Source organism: Uranotaenia lowii, chromosome 2 (assembly GCF_029784155.1).
Source record: "Uranotaenia lowii strain MFRU-FL chromosome 2, ASM2978415v1, whole genome shotgun sequence".
Lineage (NCBI taxonomy): Eukaryota > Metazoa > Arthropoda > Insecta > Diptera > Culicidae > Uranotaenia > Uranotaenia lowii.
The window spans coordinates 209,743,606-209,764,915 of record NC_073692.1 but is presented as its reverse complement, the minus strand read 5'-3'; the positions used below and the strand labels follow the sequence as shown (position 1 = coordinate 209,764,915).

Genomic DNA, 21,310 nt, shown 5'->3' with positions numbered 1-21,310 from the left:
AAAATTTTATAAGCACGCCCTCGCTGAGCCATCGAATTAAAATCTTTTTTTCAACTCGTCTAGAAACAATCTAATCTCACACGTGTTAGCCGAGCAAAGATATTTCCCGCTCAATAAGAAGGACTAAGTTTTAGTTTTGCTCCCAGTGGCGCTCCTGGCTGCTGTTTGCCGGTGCTGGAAAAAAACGAATCCTCACTCATTTCTGCACGTGCAAACTCTATAAAAGAGCCGGAAAACTCCTCGATACAGTTTAGATTGGTGTGATCGGCTTGGCTGAACGTTGGCTCAAAACTCTTAAGAGACATTCGAGAACTACCTAGCTGGTGACACGGGGGAGACGACAGTTTTAGGCGGTTGGCATAGGAGCTAACAATTAAGAAGATATTTCCGGCGTGTGAGAATCGTTGCATTTCCGGTTCATTGGCTGGCTGCTGCTGGGCTTGATAGAAAAACTACCATAGGATTAATGATGTGAAGTGAGTGAAACTTATGAATAATTCAACCGGATGTTATTTGTGAGCGAGCACGTTGCTATTTAGGTTGTTGCATTCGGGCACAAGTGGGAAAGCGGAAATCAACGACGTTGCAACAGGTTGTATGTTGAAATTAGCGCTGTTGTGGAACCATCAATCATGAATCGAGCAATACTACAGATAACTTTTTGGATAATGCTCCTAGAGAGCAGTTTTGTACTGTCTAAACCGGTTAGTGGTAGAACGCAGGGCAAAAATACTGCAGCAACTAAATCATTGGAAGTACCCAGAGCTTTGGAAGTGCAGTATGATGATTATCCGGTAAGTTTGGGTGGATATCACGTCGAAAAGATAAAAATTTGCGCCGACAATCAACAAAATATTTAAATATTAATGTTGAATATAGACGGCCCTGTAGTAAGTAATAACCCAAGCAACAAATTTAATTTTCTAAGATTCTGCAAGAACCAAAGCCGTATAAAGGGAGGGGGGGGAGGGGGGCAATGGGGGCAATTGCTCCGGGCCCCCCGAGGAAAAAAATAAAATATTTAACATTATTTTAATCATACTATCATACTATAATTAAAGTTCTTGAAATCAAGGAAAACAAACCTAGAAAATTTGAATTATAACACCGAAGGGGGCATCCTGAAACGATATCTCTAATATAGATTCATGGAATATAAGTTCAAGAAAGTCCTTTAATAAACATTGCAGAATTTTTCCCGCGTTTAAGCGGACTGATCAAATAATTCCATTTTTTTCAAAACAAAATTATGACATTTGATTTCGAATTTTTTTTTCAAAACAAAATTATGACATTTTATTTTGAATTTTTCAACGCAAAATCCAAGCGGAATCCGGTGATTATTCGATGAAAATTCAAGAATTAAGTTCGGAAAAACACATTGAAATTTCATTTTTTATCAAACACGTCAGTAGCTTTCGTATCCTTTTTCAAACTCCCGAGAACCAGAATTTAGATAAAGCTTGGATACCGTCGCTTAGTTAAAAAAAATCAGCACAATTTGAATTTTCTGTTTTTTTTTAAACCCAGCAAAATACGGACTTTTTTTAACAATAGGGGAGAGTGGGGATACTTGATCCCCTTTTCTTATTTTCACCATATCTTTTTGGAAAAATTTAGCAACTCGCCGTCTTTGACATTTTCTGTCAGCTTGTAACTTCAAGTTTCTATGCTCCAAAAATTAGAACGATACTTGAACCCGTTGATGAACTAGAAGCATTTTCGTGAGAGTAAAAAAAAATGCGATTTTTCTGAAGTTAGGGGAGACTTGATCCCCTATTGAAGGAGACTTGATATTTTATTCAGGAAGCCCTAATCCTTGTATAAAAATCAAACAAAACCCCAAGATAGAATGTTAATTGACTATTTTGGTCACACTCGTTCTCATTTCACAATTTATAGCAGACTTAAGAAGAAAATTCTATAACTTTGTCTTAAAGCTAAAATCATTGCATACTTAAAGGCGCTATTTTTTATAATTAAGAGAAAATTAATTATCTTTGCTCTTTTCTTCAGACAATTGTTTGATAAATATTAGTTTTTGGATAAATATTAGTAATTTCGTAATCAGCAATCATAACGATCAATTCAGAAGAAGAATATGCCGTTTGGAAGGGGAATCAATTGTACCCAACTCTAGGGATCAATTGTACCCATAATCAACATTTTAGACAACCTTTTCTGAAAAAAGTTGAGAGTTTTCCATTACTTTGAAAATATGGCATTATGAAGATCATTTTACGCTCGAAAGATTGATACATTGGATCAAATATTTTTTTCATAATTTTCCCATGTAAGGAACATTTTAAGGTGATGAAAAAAAAATCTTCAAGTTACATTTTGTGAAATTTTTAAAACAAAGTTGAATTACTCAAACAATTATTTTGTTAAAATTTTTTAAACTACAAGCATTGTTATTTTGCTCATTTTGCCACATTTTTCTAGAACATATGATTTTTGTAAGACATTCCAGTTTCGAGATATAGCTGAGGAATCAAGTATCCCCAGGGATCAAGTATCCTCATTCTCCCCTATAGTGCAATCGTTGATTGCTTTACATGTCCACTTTACATTGAAAACCTGAGTATGTCCAAAAAAAATCTGGAGTATCTGGATTGCTTACCTTAAGGGGGGAGTAGGGTCTAACACTTTCAAAAAATCGTTTTTTTTTATTTTCTTATTGTAAAACATTTCAAGAATGTTGTGTCAAATTTTCAAGTCAATTGAAGCAAAACTGTAAAAATTATAGGCCTTTATTTCCTCCTATCTAATACTGCAAGAAAGCAAGAGCAGAAACTTCAAACGCGTTTTTCTCGAAAGCACATTTTAAAAGTCAGTGGACATCGTCATTTGAAAACTACTTCACCGATTCTTTCGAATTTGGAACATATTTTCTACATATAAAATACCAAATCCCAACGATTTTCTTTTTTTTTACTTTGGGGAGATTTTACAGATAAAAAATGGCGGATTTTTTCGTGAAAAATCGTAGATTTTTCTTCAAACCGCCACAAAAATTTCATAATTTTTTTTTTAAGTTAAATAAAATCGTTGGGGTCCAGAAAAACATCTATTAAAAATATTATGCTCTGATTTTTTTACTTCAGATGATTCTGTGCTGAGATACAGTGTCCACCGCAAATCCTGTTTTCTAAAAGACATCCTCGAAAGTGCTTCGTCACCGGCTCATTTTTCAATATTTTTCTACGAAAAAATATTAAATGTTCTTTTAACAATGCTTTGTATAATGCAAAAAATTTGAATACATTTGTTTGAACGATAGCTCTAAAAACAAATTCTTGAAAATGGTGTTTTTTTCACCCGTTAGACCCTACTCCCCCCTTAACCACGTTTATTTAAATTAAATAACAGATTTTTTTCAATAAACACTCCAGAACTTTAACCAGCCAATATACGGGTAAAAATCAGATACCATTGAAATTATAAATTTATAAAGGAAAGTGGAAAAAACATTGAAATTAGGAGTTTTCTAAAGCTTTGCAACGTATACACCCTATAATCAATACTGATACAAAAAAAATGAAAAAAACTACTTTAGTTGCTTAAATTTGACATATGGGTAAAATTGAGTTTCTCGATTGAATTTCTATTTCAAATCCAGTATAAGATTTGAAATTTGAAATGGAACTTTTCAAACTTATAGATTCAACGTTTTATACTATTGATTCTGAGGTACTTCTATTTTATAATTATCCTCTGCTGAAGAAAATATCCTGAATTCAGCATTTCATTTTTCAATTGACCGTCCATTCTTAATTATGTTCATCAAAGTGATTCTTTAAAAATAAATATTTCTATCTTTCTGATCTTTTCTTAATCTGGATTTAAAAACAAGAAATAAAATGCATTAGGATTTTCAAGTCTTGTATTGTTCCTTCAGTTTCATTATTTTCTATTATTTTTTAAGGTACTTAACTTATTGAAATTCCTTATCTGATGTTTTAATTACCTCATTCCATAATTACTGATTCCGTATTATAAACATCAAATCACCATTTAGAATTTATGTTTTCCACATTTAGAAGAACTTTTTCAAAGAAGTTTCTTTTTTTTCATATTTGATCTGATGAGAATCTTTTTCTTTATTGAAAACTGTAATCGTCATTACATTTAAAATTATTCTCAAATCACATGAAATCGTTTTTTATGTTTTGTATAAAAAACAGTTTATTTAATTAATATAAGAAATTAAAATAAACATTCTGAGAATGAACTATTCACCTTGAAATTCTTGTTCTGGCTCTGATTAATTCTTTTTTTTATACCGTTTATTTAAAGAAGAATTTACCAAGTGTTTTCACTTTCGTTAAAACTTTGATTCTGAATTTTGTATTAAATTTTATGAATAATTTGTTATTCTGGATAAAATCTGATTTATGGTTTTGAATTTTACTCTTGAACTTTTATAACTGTAATTCCATGGAATAATAGTTTATTTCTTTTGCTTGATTTTTTTATGTTGGATTTTAAGTCTGAAATATAAATGTTACTTCTCTATTGTCTTGAGGGCAATATTTATTCTGCTTTCGATGAAGCACACAATGATTAAATGAAACACATTTATTTGTTTATCTTAGGATTTTTCCAAAACAGAGAATTTTAGTTGGTTATAAAGGTATTTAATAAAATGCGAATTGAATTTTGCATTCACCACCTCTAACCAAAGATTACGTTTTCGATTAGTTGATTCACTGTTCTGTGATATTTTCACGTGATAAATGTTACCTTATCCCGTAATGTTAAAAAGAGTAGGTATAATGGAAAAATTTCCAAAAGAGTAAAGAAAACTTTTAACCTGCTATTTATGGTCATTCAAATACTGCCAACTTGATGGGAGTAATAGATATGACTAAGCATTCTAGATTGACATTGCCTGCATTTTTAAAGGAAAAAGGTCAATCCGGTACGGCCGCCAGATATCGTGAAAAAATGCCCGAATTTATCCTCAACCTAAACAAAATCCATACCAAAACTACATTTTTTTACATAATGAATTGAACCCCGCTGACGTGACTCAATGAAGAATAATTATTCATGTGTTCATTTTTCACTTTTTCTCTTGAATTTCCATGGGAAAAGCCTGGATTTTTGTTCGTTTTGCCCGGTTTTTTAAGTGAAATTTTTAAAATCCGATTACCGGATTTTGGGTAAAAATGCAGAAATTTTTCCAGCTCGAAAACGCTAAGAAAAAATTCTGGAAAGCTATGGAATGACGTATATAATAGTTATACATTTTCACATTTATTTTTAACTAATGAAAAGAGAAAACCTTAAGAACTGAATGTTCCTTTATTGGATTATTTGAAGGAAAATAAGTATTGATGTAATGCTGACAAACAACATCAAACCCGATTAAATACTTGTTCAAAAAAAAAAAAAAAAAAAATAAGCGCGCATATTTTCATTTTTTTTTTTAAAAACTATAAGGGAGATAAGGGCATAACGAGCACCCAGGGCATAATGAGCACTCCTTTTTTCTACATAAGTACGTATTTTTTTAAACAATTTTTCATAAGGACTTGTTTCGTACTACCTATAGTATTAATTTTTCACCAAAAAAGAAATATCGTTTTCATATTTACAGAAATATTAAATAATAACCAGCTAGGTTCTCAAGTGACGAAAATATTAGGGGAGAGTGGGGATACTTGATCCCCTTTTCTTATTTTCACCATATCTTTTTGGAAAAATTTAGCAACTCACCGTCTTTGACATTTTATGACAGCTTGTAACTTCAAGTTTCTATGCTTCAAAAAATTAGAACGATACTTGAACCCGTTGATAGACAAGAAGCATTTTCGTGGGAGTAAAAAAATTGCGATTTTTCTGAAGTTAGGGGAGACTTGATCCCCTATAGAAGGAGACTTGATCTTTTATTCAGGAAGCCCTAATCCTTGTATAAAAATCAAACAAAACCTCAAGATAGAATGTTAATTGACTATTTTGGTCATGTTTGTTCTCATTTCACAATTTATAGCAGACATAAGAAGAAAATTCTATAACTTTGTCTCAACGCTAATAACATTGCATACTTAAAGGCGCTATTTTTTATTATAAAGAGAAAATTAATTATTTTTGCTCTTTTCTTTAGACAATTGTTTGATAAATATTAGTGTTTGGATAAACATTAGTAATTTCGTAATCAGCAATCATAACGTTCAATTCAGAAGAAGAATATGCCGTTTGGAAGGGGGATCAATTGTACCCAACTCTAGGGGATCAATTGTACCCATAATCAACATTTTAGAAAACTTTTTCTGTAAAAATTTGAGAGTTTTCCATTGCTTTGAAAATATGGCATTATGAAGTTCATTTGACGCTCGAACGATTGATACATTGGAACAAATTTTTTTTTCATAATTTCCCATGTAAGGAACCTTTTAAAGTGATGAAAAAAGATCTTCAAGTTACATTTTGTGAAACTTTTCAAACAAAATTCAATTACTCAAACAATTATTTTGTTAAAACTTTTTAAACTACAAGCATTGTTATTTTGCTCATTTTGGCACATTTTTCTAGAACATTTGATCTTTGTAAGACATTCCAGTTTCGAGATATAGCTAAGGAATCAAGTATCCCCAGGGATCCAGTATCCTCATTCTCCCCTATAATTTTTGAGCACCACCAATAAGCTTTTATGACCTTTAAATCATCTTGATCTGAAATGTACGCACTGCAACAATTGTTTCTCAATTTTCAACATCATAAAATTTTTGATTTTTCACTTTAATCAATTTTAAACACTATTTTACTTTAATTTGTTCACTAAAGGCGAACAGAGCACTATCAATGAAGGCATAATGAGCATTTTCTGCCGTATAATCTAGCAGCGAATTCAACTCGATGAAGTCAACTGAATAATAGAACTACAGCTTGACTTGTTTCGTCTGTCGATTTGGCCGTCGGAGAGGTAATCAGTACACTCGAGTTCGATTCCTGTTCGAGGGGATTTTTTTTCTTGCACATACCATTCATGATTGATTTTTTTATTGTTACATTATAGGGCTAATAGCATCAAAGCATCATCCGTCAAACAAAACACCAGAAACATAATGTATGAGCATGTGTTCATTCTTTGAATTCTACAAACAGACCTAGATTATTTTGTTATTGCTTTGTTTGATGAATCTACGCCTCAGCGTTTAGTGCAATCATGATCATGAATGATAAACGAAAAAAAAAAAAAAATCACCTCGACCAGGAATCGAACTCGAGCCTAATGATTACCTCTCCGACATCTAACCAATAGGCCAAATCGTCAGACGATAAAAGTTAAGCTGTAGCTCTATTACTCAGTTGACTCCATCGAGTCAAATTCGCTGCTAGATTCCCCGGCAGAAAACGCTCATTATGCCTTCATTAATGGTGATCATACTGCCTCGGGGGGTTTCTCATTATGCCTCTACAGTGACTGGTTTTCAGCTTTCGGCAAAAATGTTTAAAATGCATTTTTAAACGTTTTTATCTACTTTTTCAAGTTTCAGCCAATTAGGCCATATACTATTTGAGTGTCTGAACACGAAACAATGATGTCATTCACATATCACAGCTGTTCTTTATGGTTAAATAAACGTTTTCCTTAAGGTGGCCATTATGCTCTCATCTCCCCTATGTTAGATTTGTGCGCTATGAAGTATTGAGTATTTTGCTTTTTGCTCTTTGATACCGTCAACCAGGGCAACATGCAACAATTTTCAACTCCCATGGCTTCTTATGTTCACTTATGTTCACAGTTAATCCTACCCCTTATGTATCAAAAGTTTTAAGGATGCTGGGACATCAAATTGGCGTAGTTAGAAAAATTATTGGTTTGTTCAGTTATTTTTTATTTTCTAAAAACATGCGATTTTAATCCTCCTTAGAAAATGGGTTTACTTGCAACAAACTTTGTTTTAAATGAAAAATCTTATGAAAACGTATGAAAATTTATAGTTTTTAATATATTTGCGATGTCTTAAAGACCATTACACATGACAACACAAATTGCACCAAATTTTTTTTGGTCTGTAAAACTAATTTTCTAAAAAAATTCAAAAAAATTCTGAAAGCTGAAATCATAAAAATAAATGTTTGGATGAATGAAACTTCAATGTTTACAGAAGCGTGATTCAAAACATTCATATTCCAGCACATGGAAACGAGATTTACAAGGATGTCAATTGGATTTATTGTTAATCAATGCGAAAAGTCATACCCCTGTTGAACAGCTAACAATTTTTTTTTTCTTAATAAGATACGAAGTGACGGTCTTGAGCAAAGTTGTTCAGCGGAAAATTTCCTTAAGGAATTTTATAAATTGGCACAAAAACCTCAAGCTGGTTCGGTTCCACAGACGAAACAAAAATGATGTTGATTTTTCAGTACAAAATATTCAATTTTCCCATACAAACCTAAAAGTTCAAATTTACTCATGTAAACGTTACATAAAAATTTTGCAAAAAATCATGGTTCAGTTTTGGACCAAGACGAAGCTTTTTAGACCCCAGGGTTTGAGGAATTCCAAAATGACCCCAAATCGACTCAGTCTAATACACATATTAGAAATTGGCCTTTAAACTGTCGTCACTAGTTTTCCACGTATGTAGCTCAAAGGAACTAAATGCTATGCTTTCTATATTTATCCAGTTGTTTTATTCCTGAAGTCGTGTAAACCGGTGAGCCGTAATTTTGTAACCTTTGAATTGTTGTTGTTATTTTATGCATGGATGGGTGATAGAAGAAGACCTTTTTATGGCATGTGTAGCATCTTAATTAATAGCGAATCCTTTCATGTTAGCATAAAAGACATTTTTACAATAATAGGTTGACTTAGATTCAATATTATTTCTTCATTATGTATCGTTCACTTCAGATGTTGACCAGTTGTTAATCAACTTCAAGGTTCGTTGACGCTCAATAAGTTTAATAACAAAAAAAAAAATGATTCCTTAGCAATTCAGAATTTGTGAAACTTTAAGATACTAAACCTATAAAAGGGACAATGAATTGACGTACGAGCGGTATACTAACCAGTCAAAATCGTACTGACGACATTTGCATCAGCGTCAGCACTTACTTGGTAAGGAAAAATTGATACTTTGACACACAGTGTTCAAAAAGGAATGTATTTTAATAAATTCCTTGGGCCATTCTGAAAAATTATAGATATCAGCTTTTGCTGGAATCCTGAAACAGTACATCGATTGCTTTAATCGATTTCATTTCTCGTGTAATTGGGCTTTTTGCGGCCTTAATAAATGATTGGCCTCTGCCATAATCTCGAAACTGGCCGAGCTTTTGGCCTCTTTAGTGATGCCATGTGGTATGCGTAAATATGCTTAAAATAAAATTTACTTTGCTTTGGATTTCTTTTCAGAATCATTTGAATGCATATCTTTAAAAATTTGAGCGTTTAAATTTATTTTAATGTATTTTTTTGTTTGCAGATAAGAATTAAGAGAGACAAAAGAACAGATTATAGAACCAAGCGCACAATTTGCTTCATTAAATATAAAATTTACTAATTTTCTCTTTGTTTGGCAAATTTTAGGTCATTCTCTCAACTGCATGGACTATGAAGTCGTTGAGGAGAAAAATAATCGTCAACGGGAATAACTTCGTTGACCTCTAATTTAGCCATTCATGTTGGAAAATTAAAAATGTTTTTCAATAGTTTTTATTGTTAAAATGGTGCTAAAATGAATTTATGAATTAAATAATGTTGAATTAATTAGTTTACATTTTATATACAGTTTTCCCATGGCGGTAGGAAGAACCACCTCATGGGGGAGGTGTTTTGGTAACCAATTGTTAATTATGACAAACAAAAAGATTTTTTTGATACAACCTACATATTTTTACATAATTTTTACGTGCCTTTATATAAACAGTTTTCGTAGCGAATAAAATTACAACCAAACTACATAAAAAAGAAAACTTGAAATCTTTGAATAAGCTCAAAAATAATTTTAGTTTAGCTTATTTGATTTAACATAAAATAAGTTTTTTTTAAGAATTAAGGCTATTAATAAACAGTAAATGTAAAAGACTTTTAAAAGTAAAAGCAATAGATAAAAATTTTGCAGATCAAAACTAATTCTGTAAACTCGTTCCAAATATTATATTTTAGTTTGAAATTTAAAAGTTTTGTTTTTTTTTTAAATTAAAATCTCGCATTTGTTAGGCGTAATCATTAAAAAATAATTATTCAACCTTTTTTTTAACGTTTTCGAAGCTTTTTCGGTTTAATTTTTCGAAAGGTCTAGTTGCACATTGTTGCAGTTCATCTATCTGTAAACTGTCTCTTTGTAAACAAAGAGGAATTAAAAAAAGTTTTTTAAGAATCCGTCGGCCGAGTATCATACAGTATCCTTAATGTCAGCGAAAAGACGGTGCAACATTTGTGCTGACAAGGCAGGGTCGGCTTTCAGTATTTCAGCAGGGATGCTATCGATCTCAGGCACTTTGTTGGATTTCAAGGCTTTGATTGCCGCTTCTTTTTCAGCAAGCGAGAGCGCTTCCGAGTTGACGCTATTACTGCGACTTATTGTTGGCGCTTCGAGCTGCGGGGTTTGTTGGCCTTCTTCATTCGTGCGTGACTCGGAAGAGTTCTTCGAAATGCTCAGCTCAACGTTGGAGTCTGTTCTGTCTGTCTGTCAACAGCTGATCTGCTCGGACTTTCAGCGGGATTCTAGCATTAGTCCTTGCACCTCCGAGGCGGCGAGAAATGTAGTTAAGGGTGATACGGTCAAAATTTGGTCAATATCAACTTGACATACCTACATATTTCTTTCAATTTTGCATTTAAAAAACTTGAACACCCCTCATTTTGAAGGTGTGGATGTGTAGAATGTTGCACCTATTTTGATTTCGGAAATCACTCTCCAGTTGTCAAAATGCCGTCCAAGGAAGGAGAGCAGCGTATCAAAATTTTGCTCGCGCATCGCGAGAATCCGAGCTACTCGCACGCAAAGCTGGCAAAATCGCTAAAAGTTGCCAAATCAACCGTTACAAATGTAATTAAAGTGTTTGGGGAACGTTTGTCGACAGCCAGGAAGTCTGGATCGGGAGAAATCGAAAACCGGAAGCCGCTGAGATGACAAAGAGAGTTGCCGGTAGTTTCAAGCGAAACCCTAACCTCTCTCTCCGAGATGCCGCAAATAAGCTGGGTGTATTGTCTATAGGGTGGTCGGATTTACCGGTTTTTTTCAAATCCGGTATTTCGGTATTTGTAATTTATAAATCCGATTAAACCGATAAAACCGGTAAAACCGGTATTTTTCAAATCACATCGAATTCATGAAAAAGTTTTGTCTAATTTCAGTAGTAATGGCATAAATAAAATGCTCAGAATTTATAACGCAATAGATTTAGCAACATTTTCAATTGGAAAATATGGTATAGTGTCTTTAAATTATCCCTTGGTCAGAAATCTATAATCATTCTCATGATAATCATAATATTTATCACCGTCATTTCGTTATTATAATTTTGCTGTGAGGTTGCAGAAATTATAGAAGCTTCATATCATTTTCAAAGAATTTTCGTTTTGTACTCTGTACTGCAGTATTCAGATTTTACAAATTCAGTCAAAATTTTAAATAGTCTTTCATGAAAATAATATACAAAATATATATATTTTGTTAAACAAAAAGATTTTACGATTAAAAATAAATTACTAAACTTAATTAGGCAAAACAAAAAACACTATGACAAAGTTTCTGGTTGACACACAGAATTACAGATTTTTGTTGTTTTTTTTTTTTTTCTTTTTATAAAAAAAAAATAGATTTTTGTTGTCCAAAAAACGAATGTTTTCCCCGCAACCTAGGTCGAGATCGCATTCAGTTTATCGTTCCAACATTAAAACGAAAATCCAGTCAAAATTTAGCAATAAATATATATGTTTGGATTTGACCCATACCCTTTTTTTATAATACTGTGGCAAATTTATATAAACTTTGTTACTACTTTGTCTGGAAAAAAGAAACTCTTAAACAGCGTTAAAAATAAAAACAACAGAGTTCCATCAATTACCTGGAAAATATTGATAGATATATTTCTTGTAAACATTCTAACATGTGTTTAACTGCTGACTCTGTTGAAGCATTTAATGTTTTAAAACAAAGATGGAAGTTTCTAATCAGTTTTCAAAATTTTTGGTTTTAAATTTCAAATTCGTGAAAGCCCAGCACCGCTTAGAACAATTTTGATAAACTTTGCCTGTTTAAAGATAAATCATTTATGCATCTTTTGACCAGTTTTCAATGAAAAATACAGTGATAATTATCTTAAATTTCTTGTAGCTGTATCTTTTCTCTAGTCATTGTACACTTGTACAATTTTTAAATGTTGTGGAGCGTTTGTTCGATAGCTGAACTGAAATGAGTAAAGTTTTATGAAAAAATATCACCTAAGAGAGAGATGGCAGTTTGTCATACTCTTACTCTACTTACTTTTGCATACTCTTTTGAACGCCACTATAACTTTAATTAAAAAAATTACATCGACAAGTTTTAGCAATAATTAAATCTCACATAAACATTACAGTTCGGTTTATTGAGCTTAGATTTTGAAGCTGATTGAACAAAATTTGAGTATGGAATTGTTTTGTTTATCGCCGCGATAAATTGTGAGTTTTTTAATCGACTTTTTTCGGCGAGTTTTTGAATGATTTAAAACCTTTTTTACCAGTTGTCCATACGTTTCGAGCTACTATGGCATTCGCTCTTCTTCAGTGGACACTAAAAATATATTTTAAATGATAAATTTTAACTTAACTAACAATTTTAAAAATCTTACAATTTACTGGCCTCCGTCTATTCTTATTTGTTTTCGGTCAGTTTGTTTTGTGTTGCGTTTACATTTGTTTGTCAGTGTCTGTTTCAATTTTGAGATTACAGGGTCGTAAGCTGTTTTAAAGTTACACGAGTCCCTCTGTCTATTTACTACATTATCATCACCTTTAATTTTAATGTAAAAAGTCTCAGCAGTTATTCTAGCATTATAGCCTGCTACTCTTTCCAGTATATTTGTTTTTTCAAAATTAAATATTGAGTATTTGTACTCATACATATTTGGAAGAAAAAAAAACATTTAGCTGTATCAATTTGATTTCAATGTCAAAGAATAATAAAAAATTTACCGGAAATACCGGTTTTTTACCGTCTCAATAGTCGGTATTTCCGGTATTGAAAAATGGACGGTTTCACCGGTTTCATTAAAACCGGTTAGACCACCCTAATTGTCTACAACCGTGCATCGAGCCAAAAAACGAGCCGGACTATCGACTTACAAGAAGGTAGTGACTTCAAATCGCGTTGATAAACAAAATACGACGGCCAAAGCGCGATCCCGGAGGCTGTACACGACGATGCTGACGAAGTTTGACTGCTTGGTAATGGACGACGAAACCTACGTCAAAGCCGACTACAAGCAGCTCCGGGACAGGAGTTTTATACGGCAAAAGGAAGGGGGAAAGGTAGCAAATATTTTCAAGCACATGAAACTGTCAAAGTTCGCGAAAAAATATCTGGTTTGGCAAGCCATCTGTACCTGTGGCTTGAAAAGCAGCATTTTCATAGCTTCCGGGACTGTCAACCAAGAAATTTACGTGAAAGAGTGTTTGAATAAACGTCTACTGCCTTTCCTGAAGAAACACGATTGTTCCGTACTGTTTTGGCCGGATTTGGCAGCTTTCCATTACGGTAAAAAGGCCATGGAGTGGTACGCCGCCAACAACGTGCAGGTGGTTCCCAAGAACAAGAACCCTCCCAACACGTCAGAGCTCCGCCCAATTGAGAAATGCTGGGCTATTGTCAAGCGGAATCTAAAGAAGACCAAAAAAACTGCTAAGGACGAGCAGCAGTTCAAGGAAAACTGGCTTTCTGTGGCGAAGAAGTTGGACAAGGTGGCTGTACAAAATCTGATGGCAGGGGTTAAGCGTATGGCCCGTCAATTCGGATTTTGAAAAGCGGAAGCCTAACTGAATATTTTTCCTGAATTTTATACTAATTAAACTTGAAAAAGAAATTTTATTTGATTTTATTTTTATATAAACGATTTCACCGATTTACACGCGTTTTCCCTTGACCAAATTTTGACCGTATTACCCTTTAATCGGATATCTCCATTGGCGGAGGCTCTTTCTCCCTCGGCTAGGGAGTTTGTCCAGGCTCTCTTGTCTCGTCGACAAGGCTTTTCCAGCTCTGCATATCGTAAGCGGGCGGCTGCTTTGGTTGACGCAGTACATGCCTGCTCAATTCCGACTTTCGCCTTTCTCCGATCATCGACCATACTTTAGGTTCTTCCACACAATTTACCGATAGTACCAGAGCTCGTCGTGCTAAAGGCATTCTCGATTCCACACCACTGTTCATTGAATGTTCCTGATCCTCTGATTCAATCTTTGCGTTGAAGTTGACCAATATGCATTTGAATGTCTCTCTTCGAAATTTTCTCAACCACGCTGTTCAGTTGACTGTAAAACTGCTCTTTCTCCTGCAAATCGGTCAGTTGACGCATAACACTGTAAGGAAACCAACTCCTCGTTTCCGAGTAGCGTGCTCTCCTCGTATGCCAGAGTAAAGCAGGACTTGCCAGGACTGTGAGAGATAGGAGTTGAAAATAAGAGGTGATATGACGTATGACCACTATGCATAGTGGTCATACGTCATATCACCTCTTATTTTCAACTCCTATCTCTCACAGTCCTGGCAAGTCCTGCTTTACTCTGGCATACGAGGAGAGCACGCTACTCGGAAACGAGGAGTTGGTTTCCTTACAGTGTTATGCGTCAACTGACGTTACCAATTTGCAGGAGAAAGAGCAGTTTTACAGTCAACTGAACATCGTGGTAGAGAGAATTCCGAAAGGTGACATTCAAATCCATTTGGGCGACTTCAACGCAAAGATTGGCTCCGACAATCAAGACCTTGAGCGCATCATGGGACGCCATGGCCTAGGACAGAAGACACTTAAGAGATAAAATGAAAGACAGAGGCACTATGAAAAAAGTTCCACTTTTTGCCCTTTCGGACCACAGAGCTATGGGGCCTCGCGTTAGCACTTTGTACACCATTCGCCAGCCAAAATTTAGAAGATTTTAATTTTTTTTCAACTTAAACTTTTTTAACCGAAAAAAATGAACGCGAGGTTTTCTGTTAACTGAACTTGACCTTCAATATAACTCAAAATTTTTGAATTTGGTCAAAGTTATTTCAAATTCAGCCGATTGTCCTCCTTTGGCACAAAAATAACATTTTTGACTTTTTATTACTCCACCACAGTTTTGCCTTATGGCACGATTCCAGATCCAACTTCAACACAGTAGATGTATTTATGGGAGCTATTGAAAAGCTTTGCAGAGAAAACGGTCGCATTTGAAGGCAGTCTTTTTTGTATTTTTAGCCATTAATCGTGCAAACATTATGAAACACTGAGTGGTTTGAAGTTTCCACAGACCGTTAGCGTCCTAGTACTAGACAAAAAATTTCTAAATTTTTTCTCCTTGTTTATCTCTGGGAAATACAGGCGAGACTTGTTAACGACAATTTTCTGGTTGAAAACTTGCTGACCGCAAAAGGGTTTGTTTTGCTGCCTATTACGAAATTTTTTAAAATATTTTCCCACTAGCAGTTTAAATGTTTTGCGCACGATTTGACCACCGTATTTTGTTTATTTTACCGGCGGGCAGCATTCCTACCCTACCTTGTAGAAATAAAGTCAGACCTGTTTATTAGTCAGCTAGACGAACCAGTCAGAAAAATTTATCTTTTTTACCACTTCATCTACTGATATTTTCGGATTGAGCTTGAAAAACCTCTCATATTCCTTAACTTCATGGAATCAATCATCTTCACTTTTATTCAAATTTAATCTTGATATTGGATCCTCTAGCACTTTTTAAACCATGTGAACTTTGGTCGAATAGTTGATTTCCAGCTGTTTTTGGGTCTTCCATTGGAAATTTTCTGGATTTCTCTCAACCCTGACCGAATTTTTTTTTTCAATGAACTTCAGTGTAGGAAGCTATCTCAAAAGCCACTTGGCAGGTTGTTACCAAACGTACACATTACATTACTGGGTAGCTTCACTGAAAATTTCACCAATCTGCTGAAAATCGGTTATATAAGATGCATAATGAGAATCCCCCCGCTCCCACCCCCCTTTCTCCCCTAGGGCAGTATACGCACCATTTATTGGGGGCACGATGAGCATTTTTTGTCGCAAAATTTAGCAGCGCATTCAACTCGATGGAGTCAACTTAATTATAGAGCTACAACTTCACAGATTTCATCTCACGAGTTGGCCTTGTGGTGAAGTGTCGGAGAGGTAACCCAGAGGACTCGAGTTCGATTCCTGGTCGAAGGGAATTTTTTTCCATTTACTATTCATGATTTATCATTTTGACTAGTCGCATCATCCATCAAACAAAGCAACAACAAAATAATGTATGTGTTTTTGTAGCATACAAACAATTCAAACACATTTGGTTTCGGTTCTTGAGAATCTAGTTGGTTTTTTTAATATTTACATATGTATTGTAAATTTTAAAAGAAGATTTCTTTTTTTATTTGAAAATTGATACTCAATTGTTCCTCATAAAAATTTCTTTAAGAAAATACGTACTTCCGTAGAAAAGAGGGATGCTCACTTCACCTAGGGTGCTTGTTATGCATTTATCTCCTCTACTCTTTAAATTTCATATGAATAAATTTGATGTATTTTTATTTTAACCGGAGACCGAATTTGTTTAATTTAATGAATTGTCGAAATTAGACAAGACTGAACTAAACCTCGTAAGCATTTTTTCCCAGAAACTTAAGTTGAATGTTCAATTTATTCCAAAAAGAGACAAAATTTATGAATTGTAAGGGCTAGAATAAGTAGAAGAAACTATTTTTTTCAATCATATTCGCTTCTTTTGTTTTGTAAATGATATTTTTTTTGTTTTTTTTTATATTTATTATTTGATATATTTTTGTGGTTTTATTTAACATTTTTTTGTTTTTTAATTTTTTTAGTTTTTTGTTATGTTTTATTTCTGTTTTATTTTCTTTATTTATTTTTTTAATTTTTTATTATTATTATAATTTTTTTTGATTTTTTTCTTTTATTTTTGTTTTATTTTTTTCTTGTATTTTTATTTTTTATTTTCTTTTACTTTTTTTAAATTTTTTTTTTATTCAAATTCTATTGTTTCTAAATTTGCTCAGGGCGATAGCTCCTGGTCAAATCAAACCAAATGTTCGTTAAAAAGTTCATTGAAGGGTCAAAATGTTAAATTGTAGCATAAATTACAAAATAAGCTCTAAAAGTCATAACTTTGCTTCGCATTGATTGAATGTTTATTCATTTAAAGAAGGAAGTTCTTTTTCCTGAACCGTTTCAATATTTAAATAAATTTTCGTCGATTCAAGAAATCTCTCTAAGGTAAAAACGAATCACACTTCATATGCAGATATCGACTCGTAATCGGAGTTCCAATTTTAAAAAAAGGAAAAGTCTCATACTTCTACTAGCTAGTTCTCGGTAACAACTGGACTAAATAATTTTATAGTTTTTGAGTTGCTCGAAATTTCTAGTTGATTTTTTTTAAAGATGGTTTGAATGTAAGTTTCACAATTATTCAGTTATCCTTGAGCATTAGAGGCACTGAAACCTATTCAATGAGCAGCTTATTTCCAGACTTTTTCCTGCATTTTCCCGATGGATTTTAAATCCCGACTTTTTCCCGTATTTTCCGATACTCTCGAATGAGTAACCACCCTTATTAATATTTTTATCATGTTATTTTCAGTGTAGCGGAAGCGGAAAGCACTAAATGAGTTTTTATCTTTTCAGTTCTTAAGCGGGGATCCTAAGATTTAACATTTAAACACTTCATAAATATTTTTTGTATTTTCAATGGGTGTAACTGGTTAGAATTTTTTTCAAATCTAAATTTAAGCTTCATGAAATTTAAAGTTTAGAAGATAGTGTTTTAAAGCAAAATTATTGTTGCAAAACTTTTCTTCATGAGTTATTCATATTCCCAGCTGTAGTCCAGTAACTAAGCATTTACAATCACTTCGCCGCAATCTTCACCGTAAAATATGTTTGTTACTCACTTTATCAGCCTTATCGGTGAAAAGCAGTGATTGAAATCCTCACCAATTTTCTCATCAGAGGCATTCAAAATACACACTTTGAGGCCTCGCATAGCTATACAGGAGACGATACATATACATTCATTCAAACCTCCCCCCATGAGGAGGATCTGCTCTGAGAGACACTATCCGTTTGCTGCCCCGAACGAACTCTCTCAACGTTCGGTTGCTACATGATGCATGAAGAAGACGAGGCACACATACTCATTTACGTTGTTGAATTTGAATAACTCGAGCCGACCGCAAAGGTTGAGGCAACAACAAGAACAACCGAACTTATTGCGTTGCACGGCCCGCAACGTATGGTGAAAGAGGGGGGAAGAAAAAGAAATGAAAAAACTAGCTGCCTGCGTGCGGTTGCTGTGCAATAATAGCAATAGCAGAAAAACCTCACGCATTCGATCCAGGCACAAACGAGGAGACTCGGGTTTGCTCTGCCTTTTGAATTCGGTTCCCTCAAGGTTGTGACAGGAGATGAGTGAGAGCCATTCGTTTGGTTTTTTGGATTCGCTGCCTCGAATGTATATTGCTTCATGAAGGCGGCCATGTTGAGAGCGTATACATCATCGGTTTTGTCGTTTTCGCTGCCTCAAAGCAACCTTTGCTTCCGAGTAAAGCGTTGAGCGAGAGATGGTTGATCAACTCATGCTCAGCAAAATTCAATCACTGGTGAAAAGGGAAGTCCTAGTATAAACAATGAACATCTTAAGATTATGAAATGAAAGATGGTGAAAATGAGGGGGTAGAATTTATTAAGAGGCGTTATCATAACATACCAAATTTTTGTTCAGCACGAGCCTACTACTATGTATGTAGTGGTAGATACAGATAGGGTTTCATCTACCACCGCACATTAGTAGGCCAAGCGTGGTTCGCCCCACAATAATTGCTTTTCAGTGCAATTTAACTTTTTGATCCAGCAATGTTATGATTTTCCTTCGAACTTGTAGATGGTCGTTCCAAAACGTGCCGCCATGCTGCTGGATCGATTAATGGTGGCCCTTCATCACGCCCTGGAAAAAGGCGAAGGCGAAGATGGCGGATCCCGGCCCATCAACAAAGTTTACCGGGACGCCAAATACGGAGGCCGCCCAGTGATAGCCGGGATGGTCAAACAGCAGCCCGCCCTGGCCGCATCCAGTGGACCGAATAAAGCCGAGCAACTGATGAAGTCCTATTATGCCGGTAAATTGAGCTTGCTAATGATTTCTGCCATTACCTTAGTCGATCAAACTGTAATGCTCGTGTTACAACACGATAAACAGTGCAGTGCAAATTGCATGTTTGCTTTTTTATTTTCTAAATTTCAACAAAATTATTTCTTGGAGCTATTTTCCATATTGTTTTTTTTATGATAGAGTTGGTTTATTTTCGTTGATTGAAATTTACCTGTATTCTAAATGACTCGAAATTTATCCCTCTACAAATCTATCTTGCAACACCCATTTGAGCGAAAGTTTGATTGCTTCCAGAGGCAGAGGCTGGGGAAGACCTGGACGAGGCCAACGTGATCCCCGATGATCTGGATGAGTACGAGGGCCGGAAGGAGCTGCTGGACGAAATGGTAAAAAGCTAAACTTTTGGTGTGGTCCCTGTCGGCATCTGGCGAGGTTTATGCTCACTCCACTAATCAGTTTGCTTTTTAACCACTTTTAGATGGACATCCAAACGAGGGGCACTGAAGACAAAACGAAAAAGGGCCGATATTGGAAGTGTTACTTTAATGCCGTTAGCTGTTTCTAACTCTCCGGTGTGGTTAATCTTGAGTGTTTAGAATATTTCACCCTAGCTCAGTAAGATTCATGAAAGAAAAAAAACACAACAATCAAAATAACAGTTTAAAAAAACAATCAAAGCACGCAAACAGTGACAGTGATGATAATTGTTCTATCATGGCTTAAGAAAAATCAAATCCTAATTTGACAAAAAAATTCAAAAGAACTGAATACTATTTAACTAAAATATTACAGTTGTATAATAAAATTATACACTTATACCGAATCAACTAACAGCAGTAACTAAATAACATTTTAAATCATAAGGAAATTGTTTTAATTGTTAGCATCACCAGCATCGATCTGTATATAAATGTGGTTTATTATTTTGTTAAATATAAAAAAACTTAAACAAGGATAGTTCCATTCTACGTGTTTTTGTTTGCTAGAAATATGTTTTAGACCTGGAATTATGGCGTGTTCGAAACAAGCTTCCTGAATCAAGGCTTTCATATTTTTATAGTGTGGTGAAAAGCTGTTGACGATGTTACTTCTGCGCATGTCTCTAAATCAGCTTCCCATAATAACACAAAATGATTCGCGCCAAAATTCAAACACTGCAACTCAACTTAGAAACAAAATAAAGTTTGTCAATCGAGTAAAATCAAACTACCTAGTAGGAAAAAGGGCGAAATAAGAATAAATAGTTGGAATCTGAACTAAACTTTAGTCAATGAGTCTGGTCTAGTGGGATTTCAGATCAGTTTTAAGAAACGAGAATGAAAAATTGAGATAGAACTCAAAGTTATAAAACATATAAAAATTAACAGATAAAGAAACGTAGACTATAAGTTCAGATACCGTGAAGGTCTCTTTATAACGATTCGATACATTTTTGTATAAAAAAAAACACTCAGTATTTTTAACGGAGCCCACCCAAGTAACCATAAGCATTAAGCCCTAACCCTCAATCAGCATTAAAACAACATTTCTAATTCAAGTTAGCATTATATCAACATTCATAACGCTTTTTAGTTCTAAATCAGCATTATTAACGCATAGAAGCAATAAAAAAAATTAGCACTAATGATAGCACTATATGCACATATAGAGCTACTACATAAAGTTAACAAGCATTAAGACTGTAGCAATACCCTATAGTAATCATAAACATTAAGCCCCCTATATGGTTTATGGTTACCCTATAACCATAAACATTAAAGATAAAGGCTGCTGTGGGATCCTCGGTTCGAGACTCATCAAATGTTATTCATAATTCAATTGTAATCACTTCTCATTTTATAGAACGCTTCATTCAGCAGGTTGATTGATGTTGTAGATAATGATTTATTTTTTGAACTTCCGTTTCACATCAATCACGATCAATCAATTAAAAACAATAAAAGGTGTTCTAAGTATGCATTGTCAATGCTTTCATACGGCTGG

The 21,310-nt window shown here is 34.1% G+C and overlaps 1 protein-coding gene across 4 annotated transcripts; it reads left to right on the top strand.

Moving 5' to 3' along the window:
- The first annotated feature begins 265 nt into the window (after nucleotides 1–265).
- On the top strand, nucleotides 266–20,179 carry LOC129746841 (uncharacterized). 4 transcript variants are annotated; one of them, XM_055740737.1, is made up of 5 exons: nucleotides 266–476; nucleotides 540–794; nucleotides 19,100–19,334; nucleotides 19,622–19,713; nucleotides 19,806–20,179. In XM_055740737.1, the coding sequence occupies exons 2-5, from the start codon at nucleotides 633–635 to the stop codon at nucleotides 19,890–19,892; spliced, it is 576 nt and encodes a 191-aa protein (XP_055596712.1). In that variant the 5' UTR covers nucleotides 266–476; nucleotides 540–632; the 3' UTR covers nucleotides 19,893–20,179. The 4 variants fall into 4 exon arrangements, with proteins under 4 accessions (XP_055596712.1, XP_055596711.1, XP_055596714.1 ...); XM_055740736.1 differs by having other exon boundaries at nucleotides 266–794; XM_055740739.1 differs by having other exon boundaries at nucleotides 266–794; nucleotides 19,784–20,179.
- Nucleotides 20,180–21,310: the final 1,131 nt, after the last annotated feature.

What these genes read in the sequence shown, in the direction of transcription:
- LOC129746841 (XM_055740737.1), top strand. Translation starts at nt 633, where the DNA reads ATGAATCGAGCAATACTACAGATAACTTTTTGGATAATGCTCCTAGAG. An exon ending in TGCAGTATGATGATTATCCG is followed by an intron (nt 795 to 19,099) that starts GTAAGTTTGGGT and finishes TCGAACTTGTAG; the next exon opens with ATGGTCGTTCCAAAACGTGC. An exon ending in AGGAGCTGCTGGACGAAATG is followed by an intron (nt 19,714 to 19,805) that starts GTAAAAAGCTAA and finishes AACCACTTTTAG; the next exon opens with ATGGACATCCAAACGAGGGG.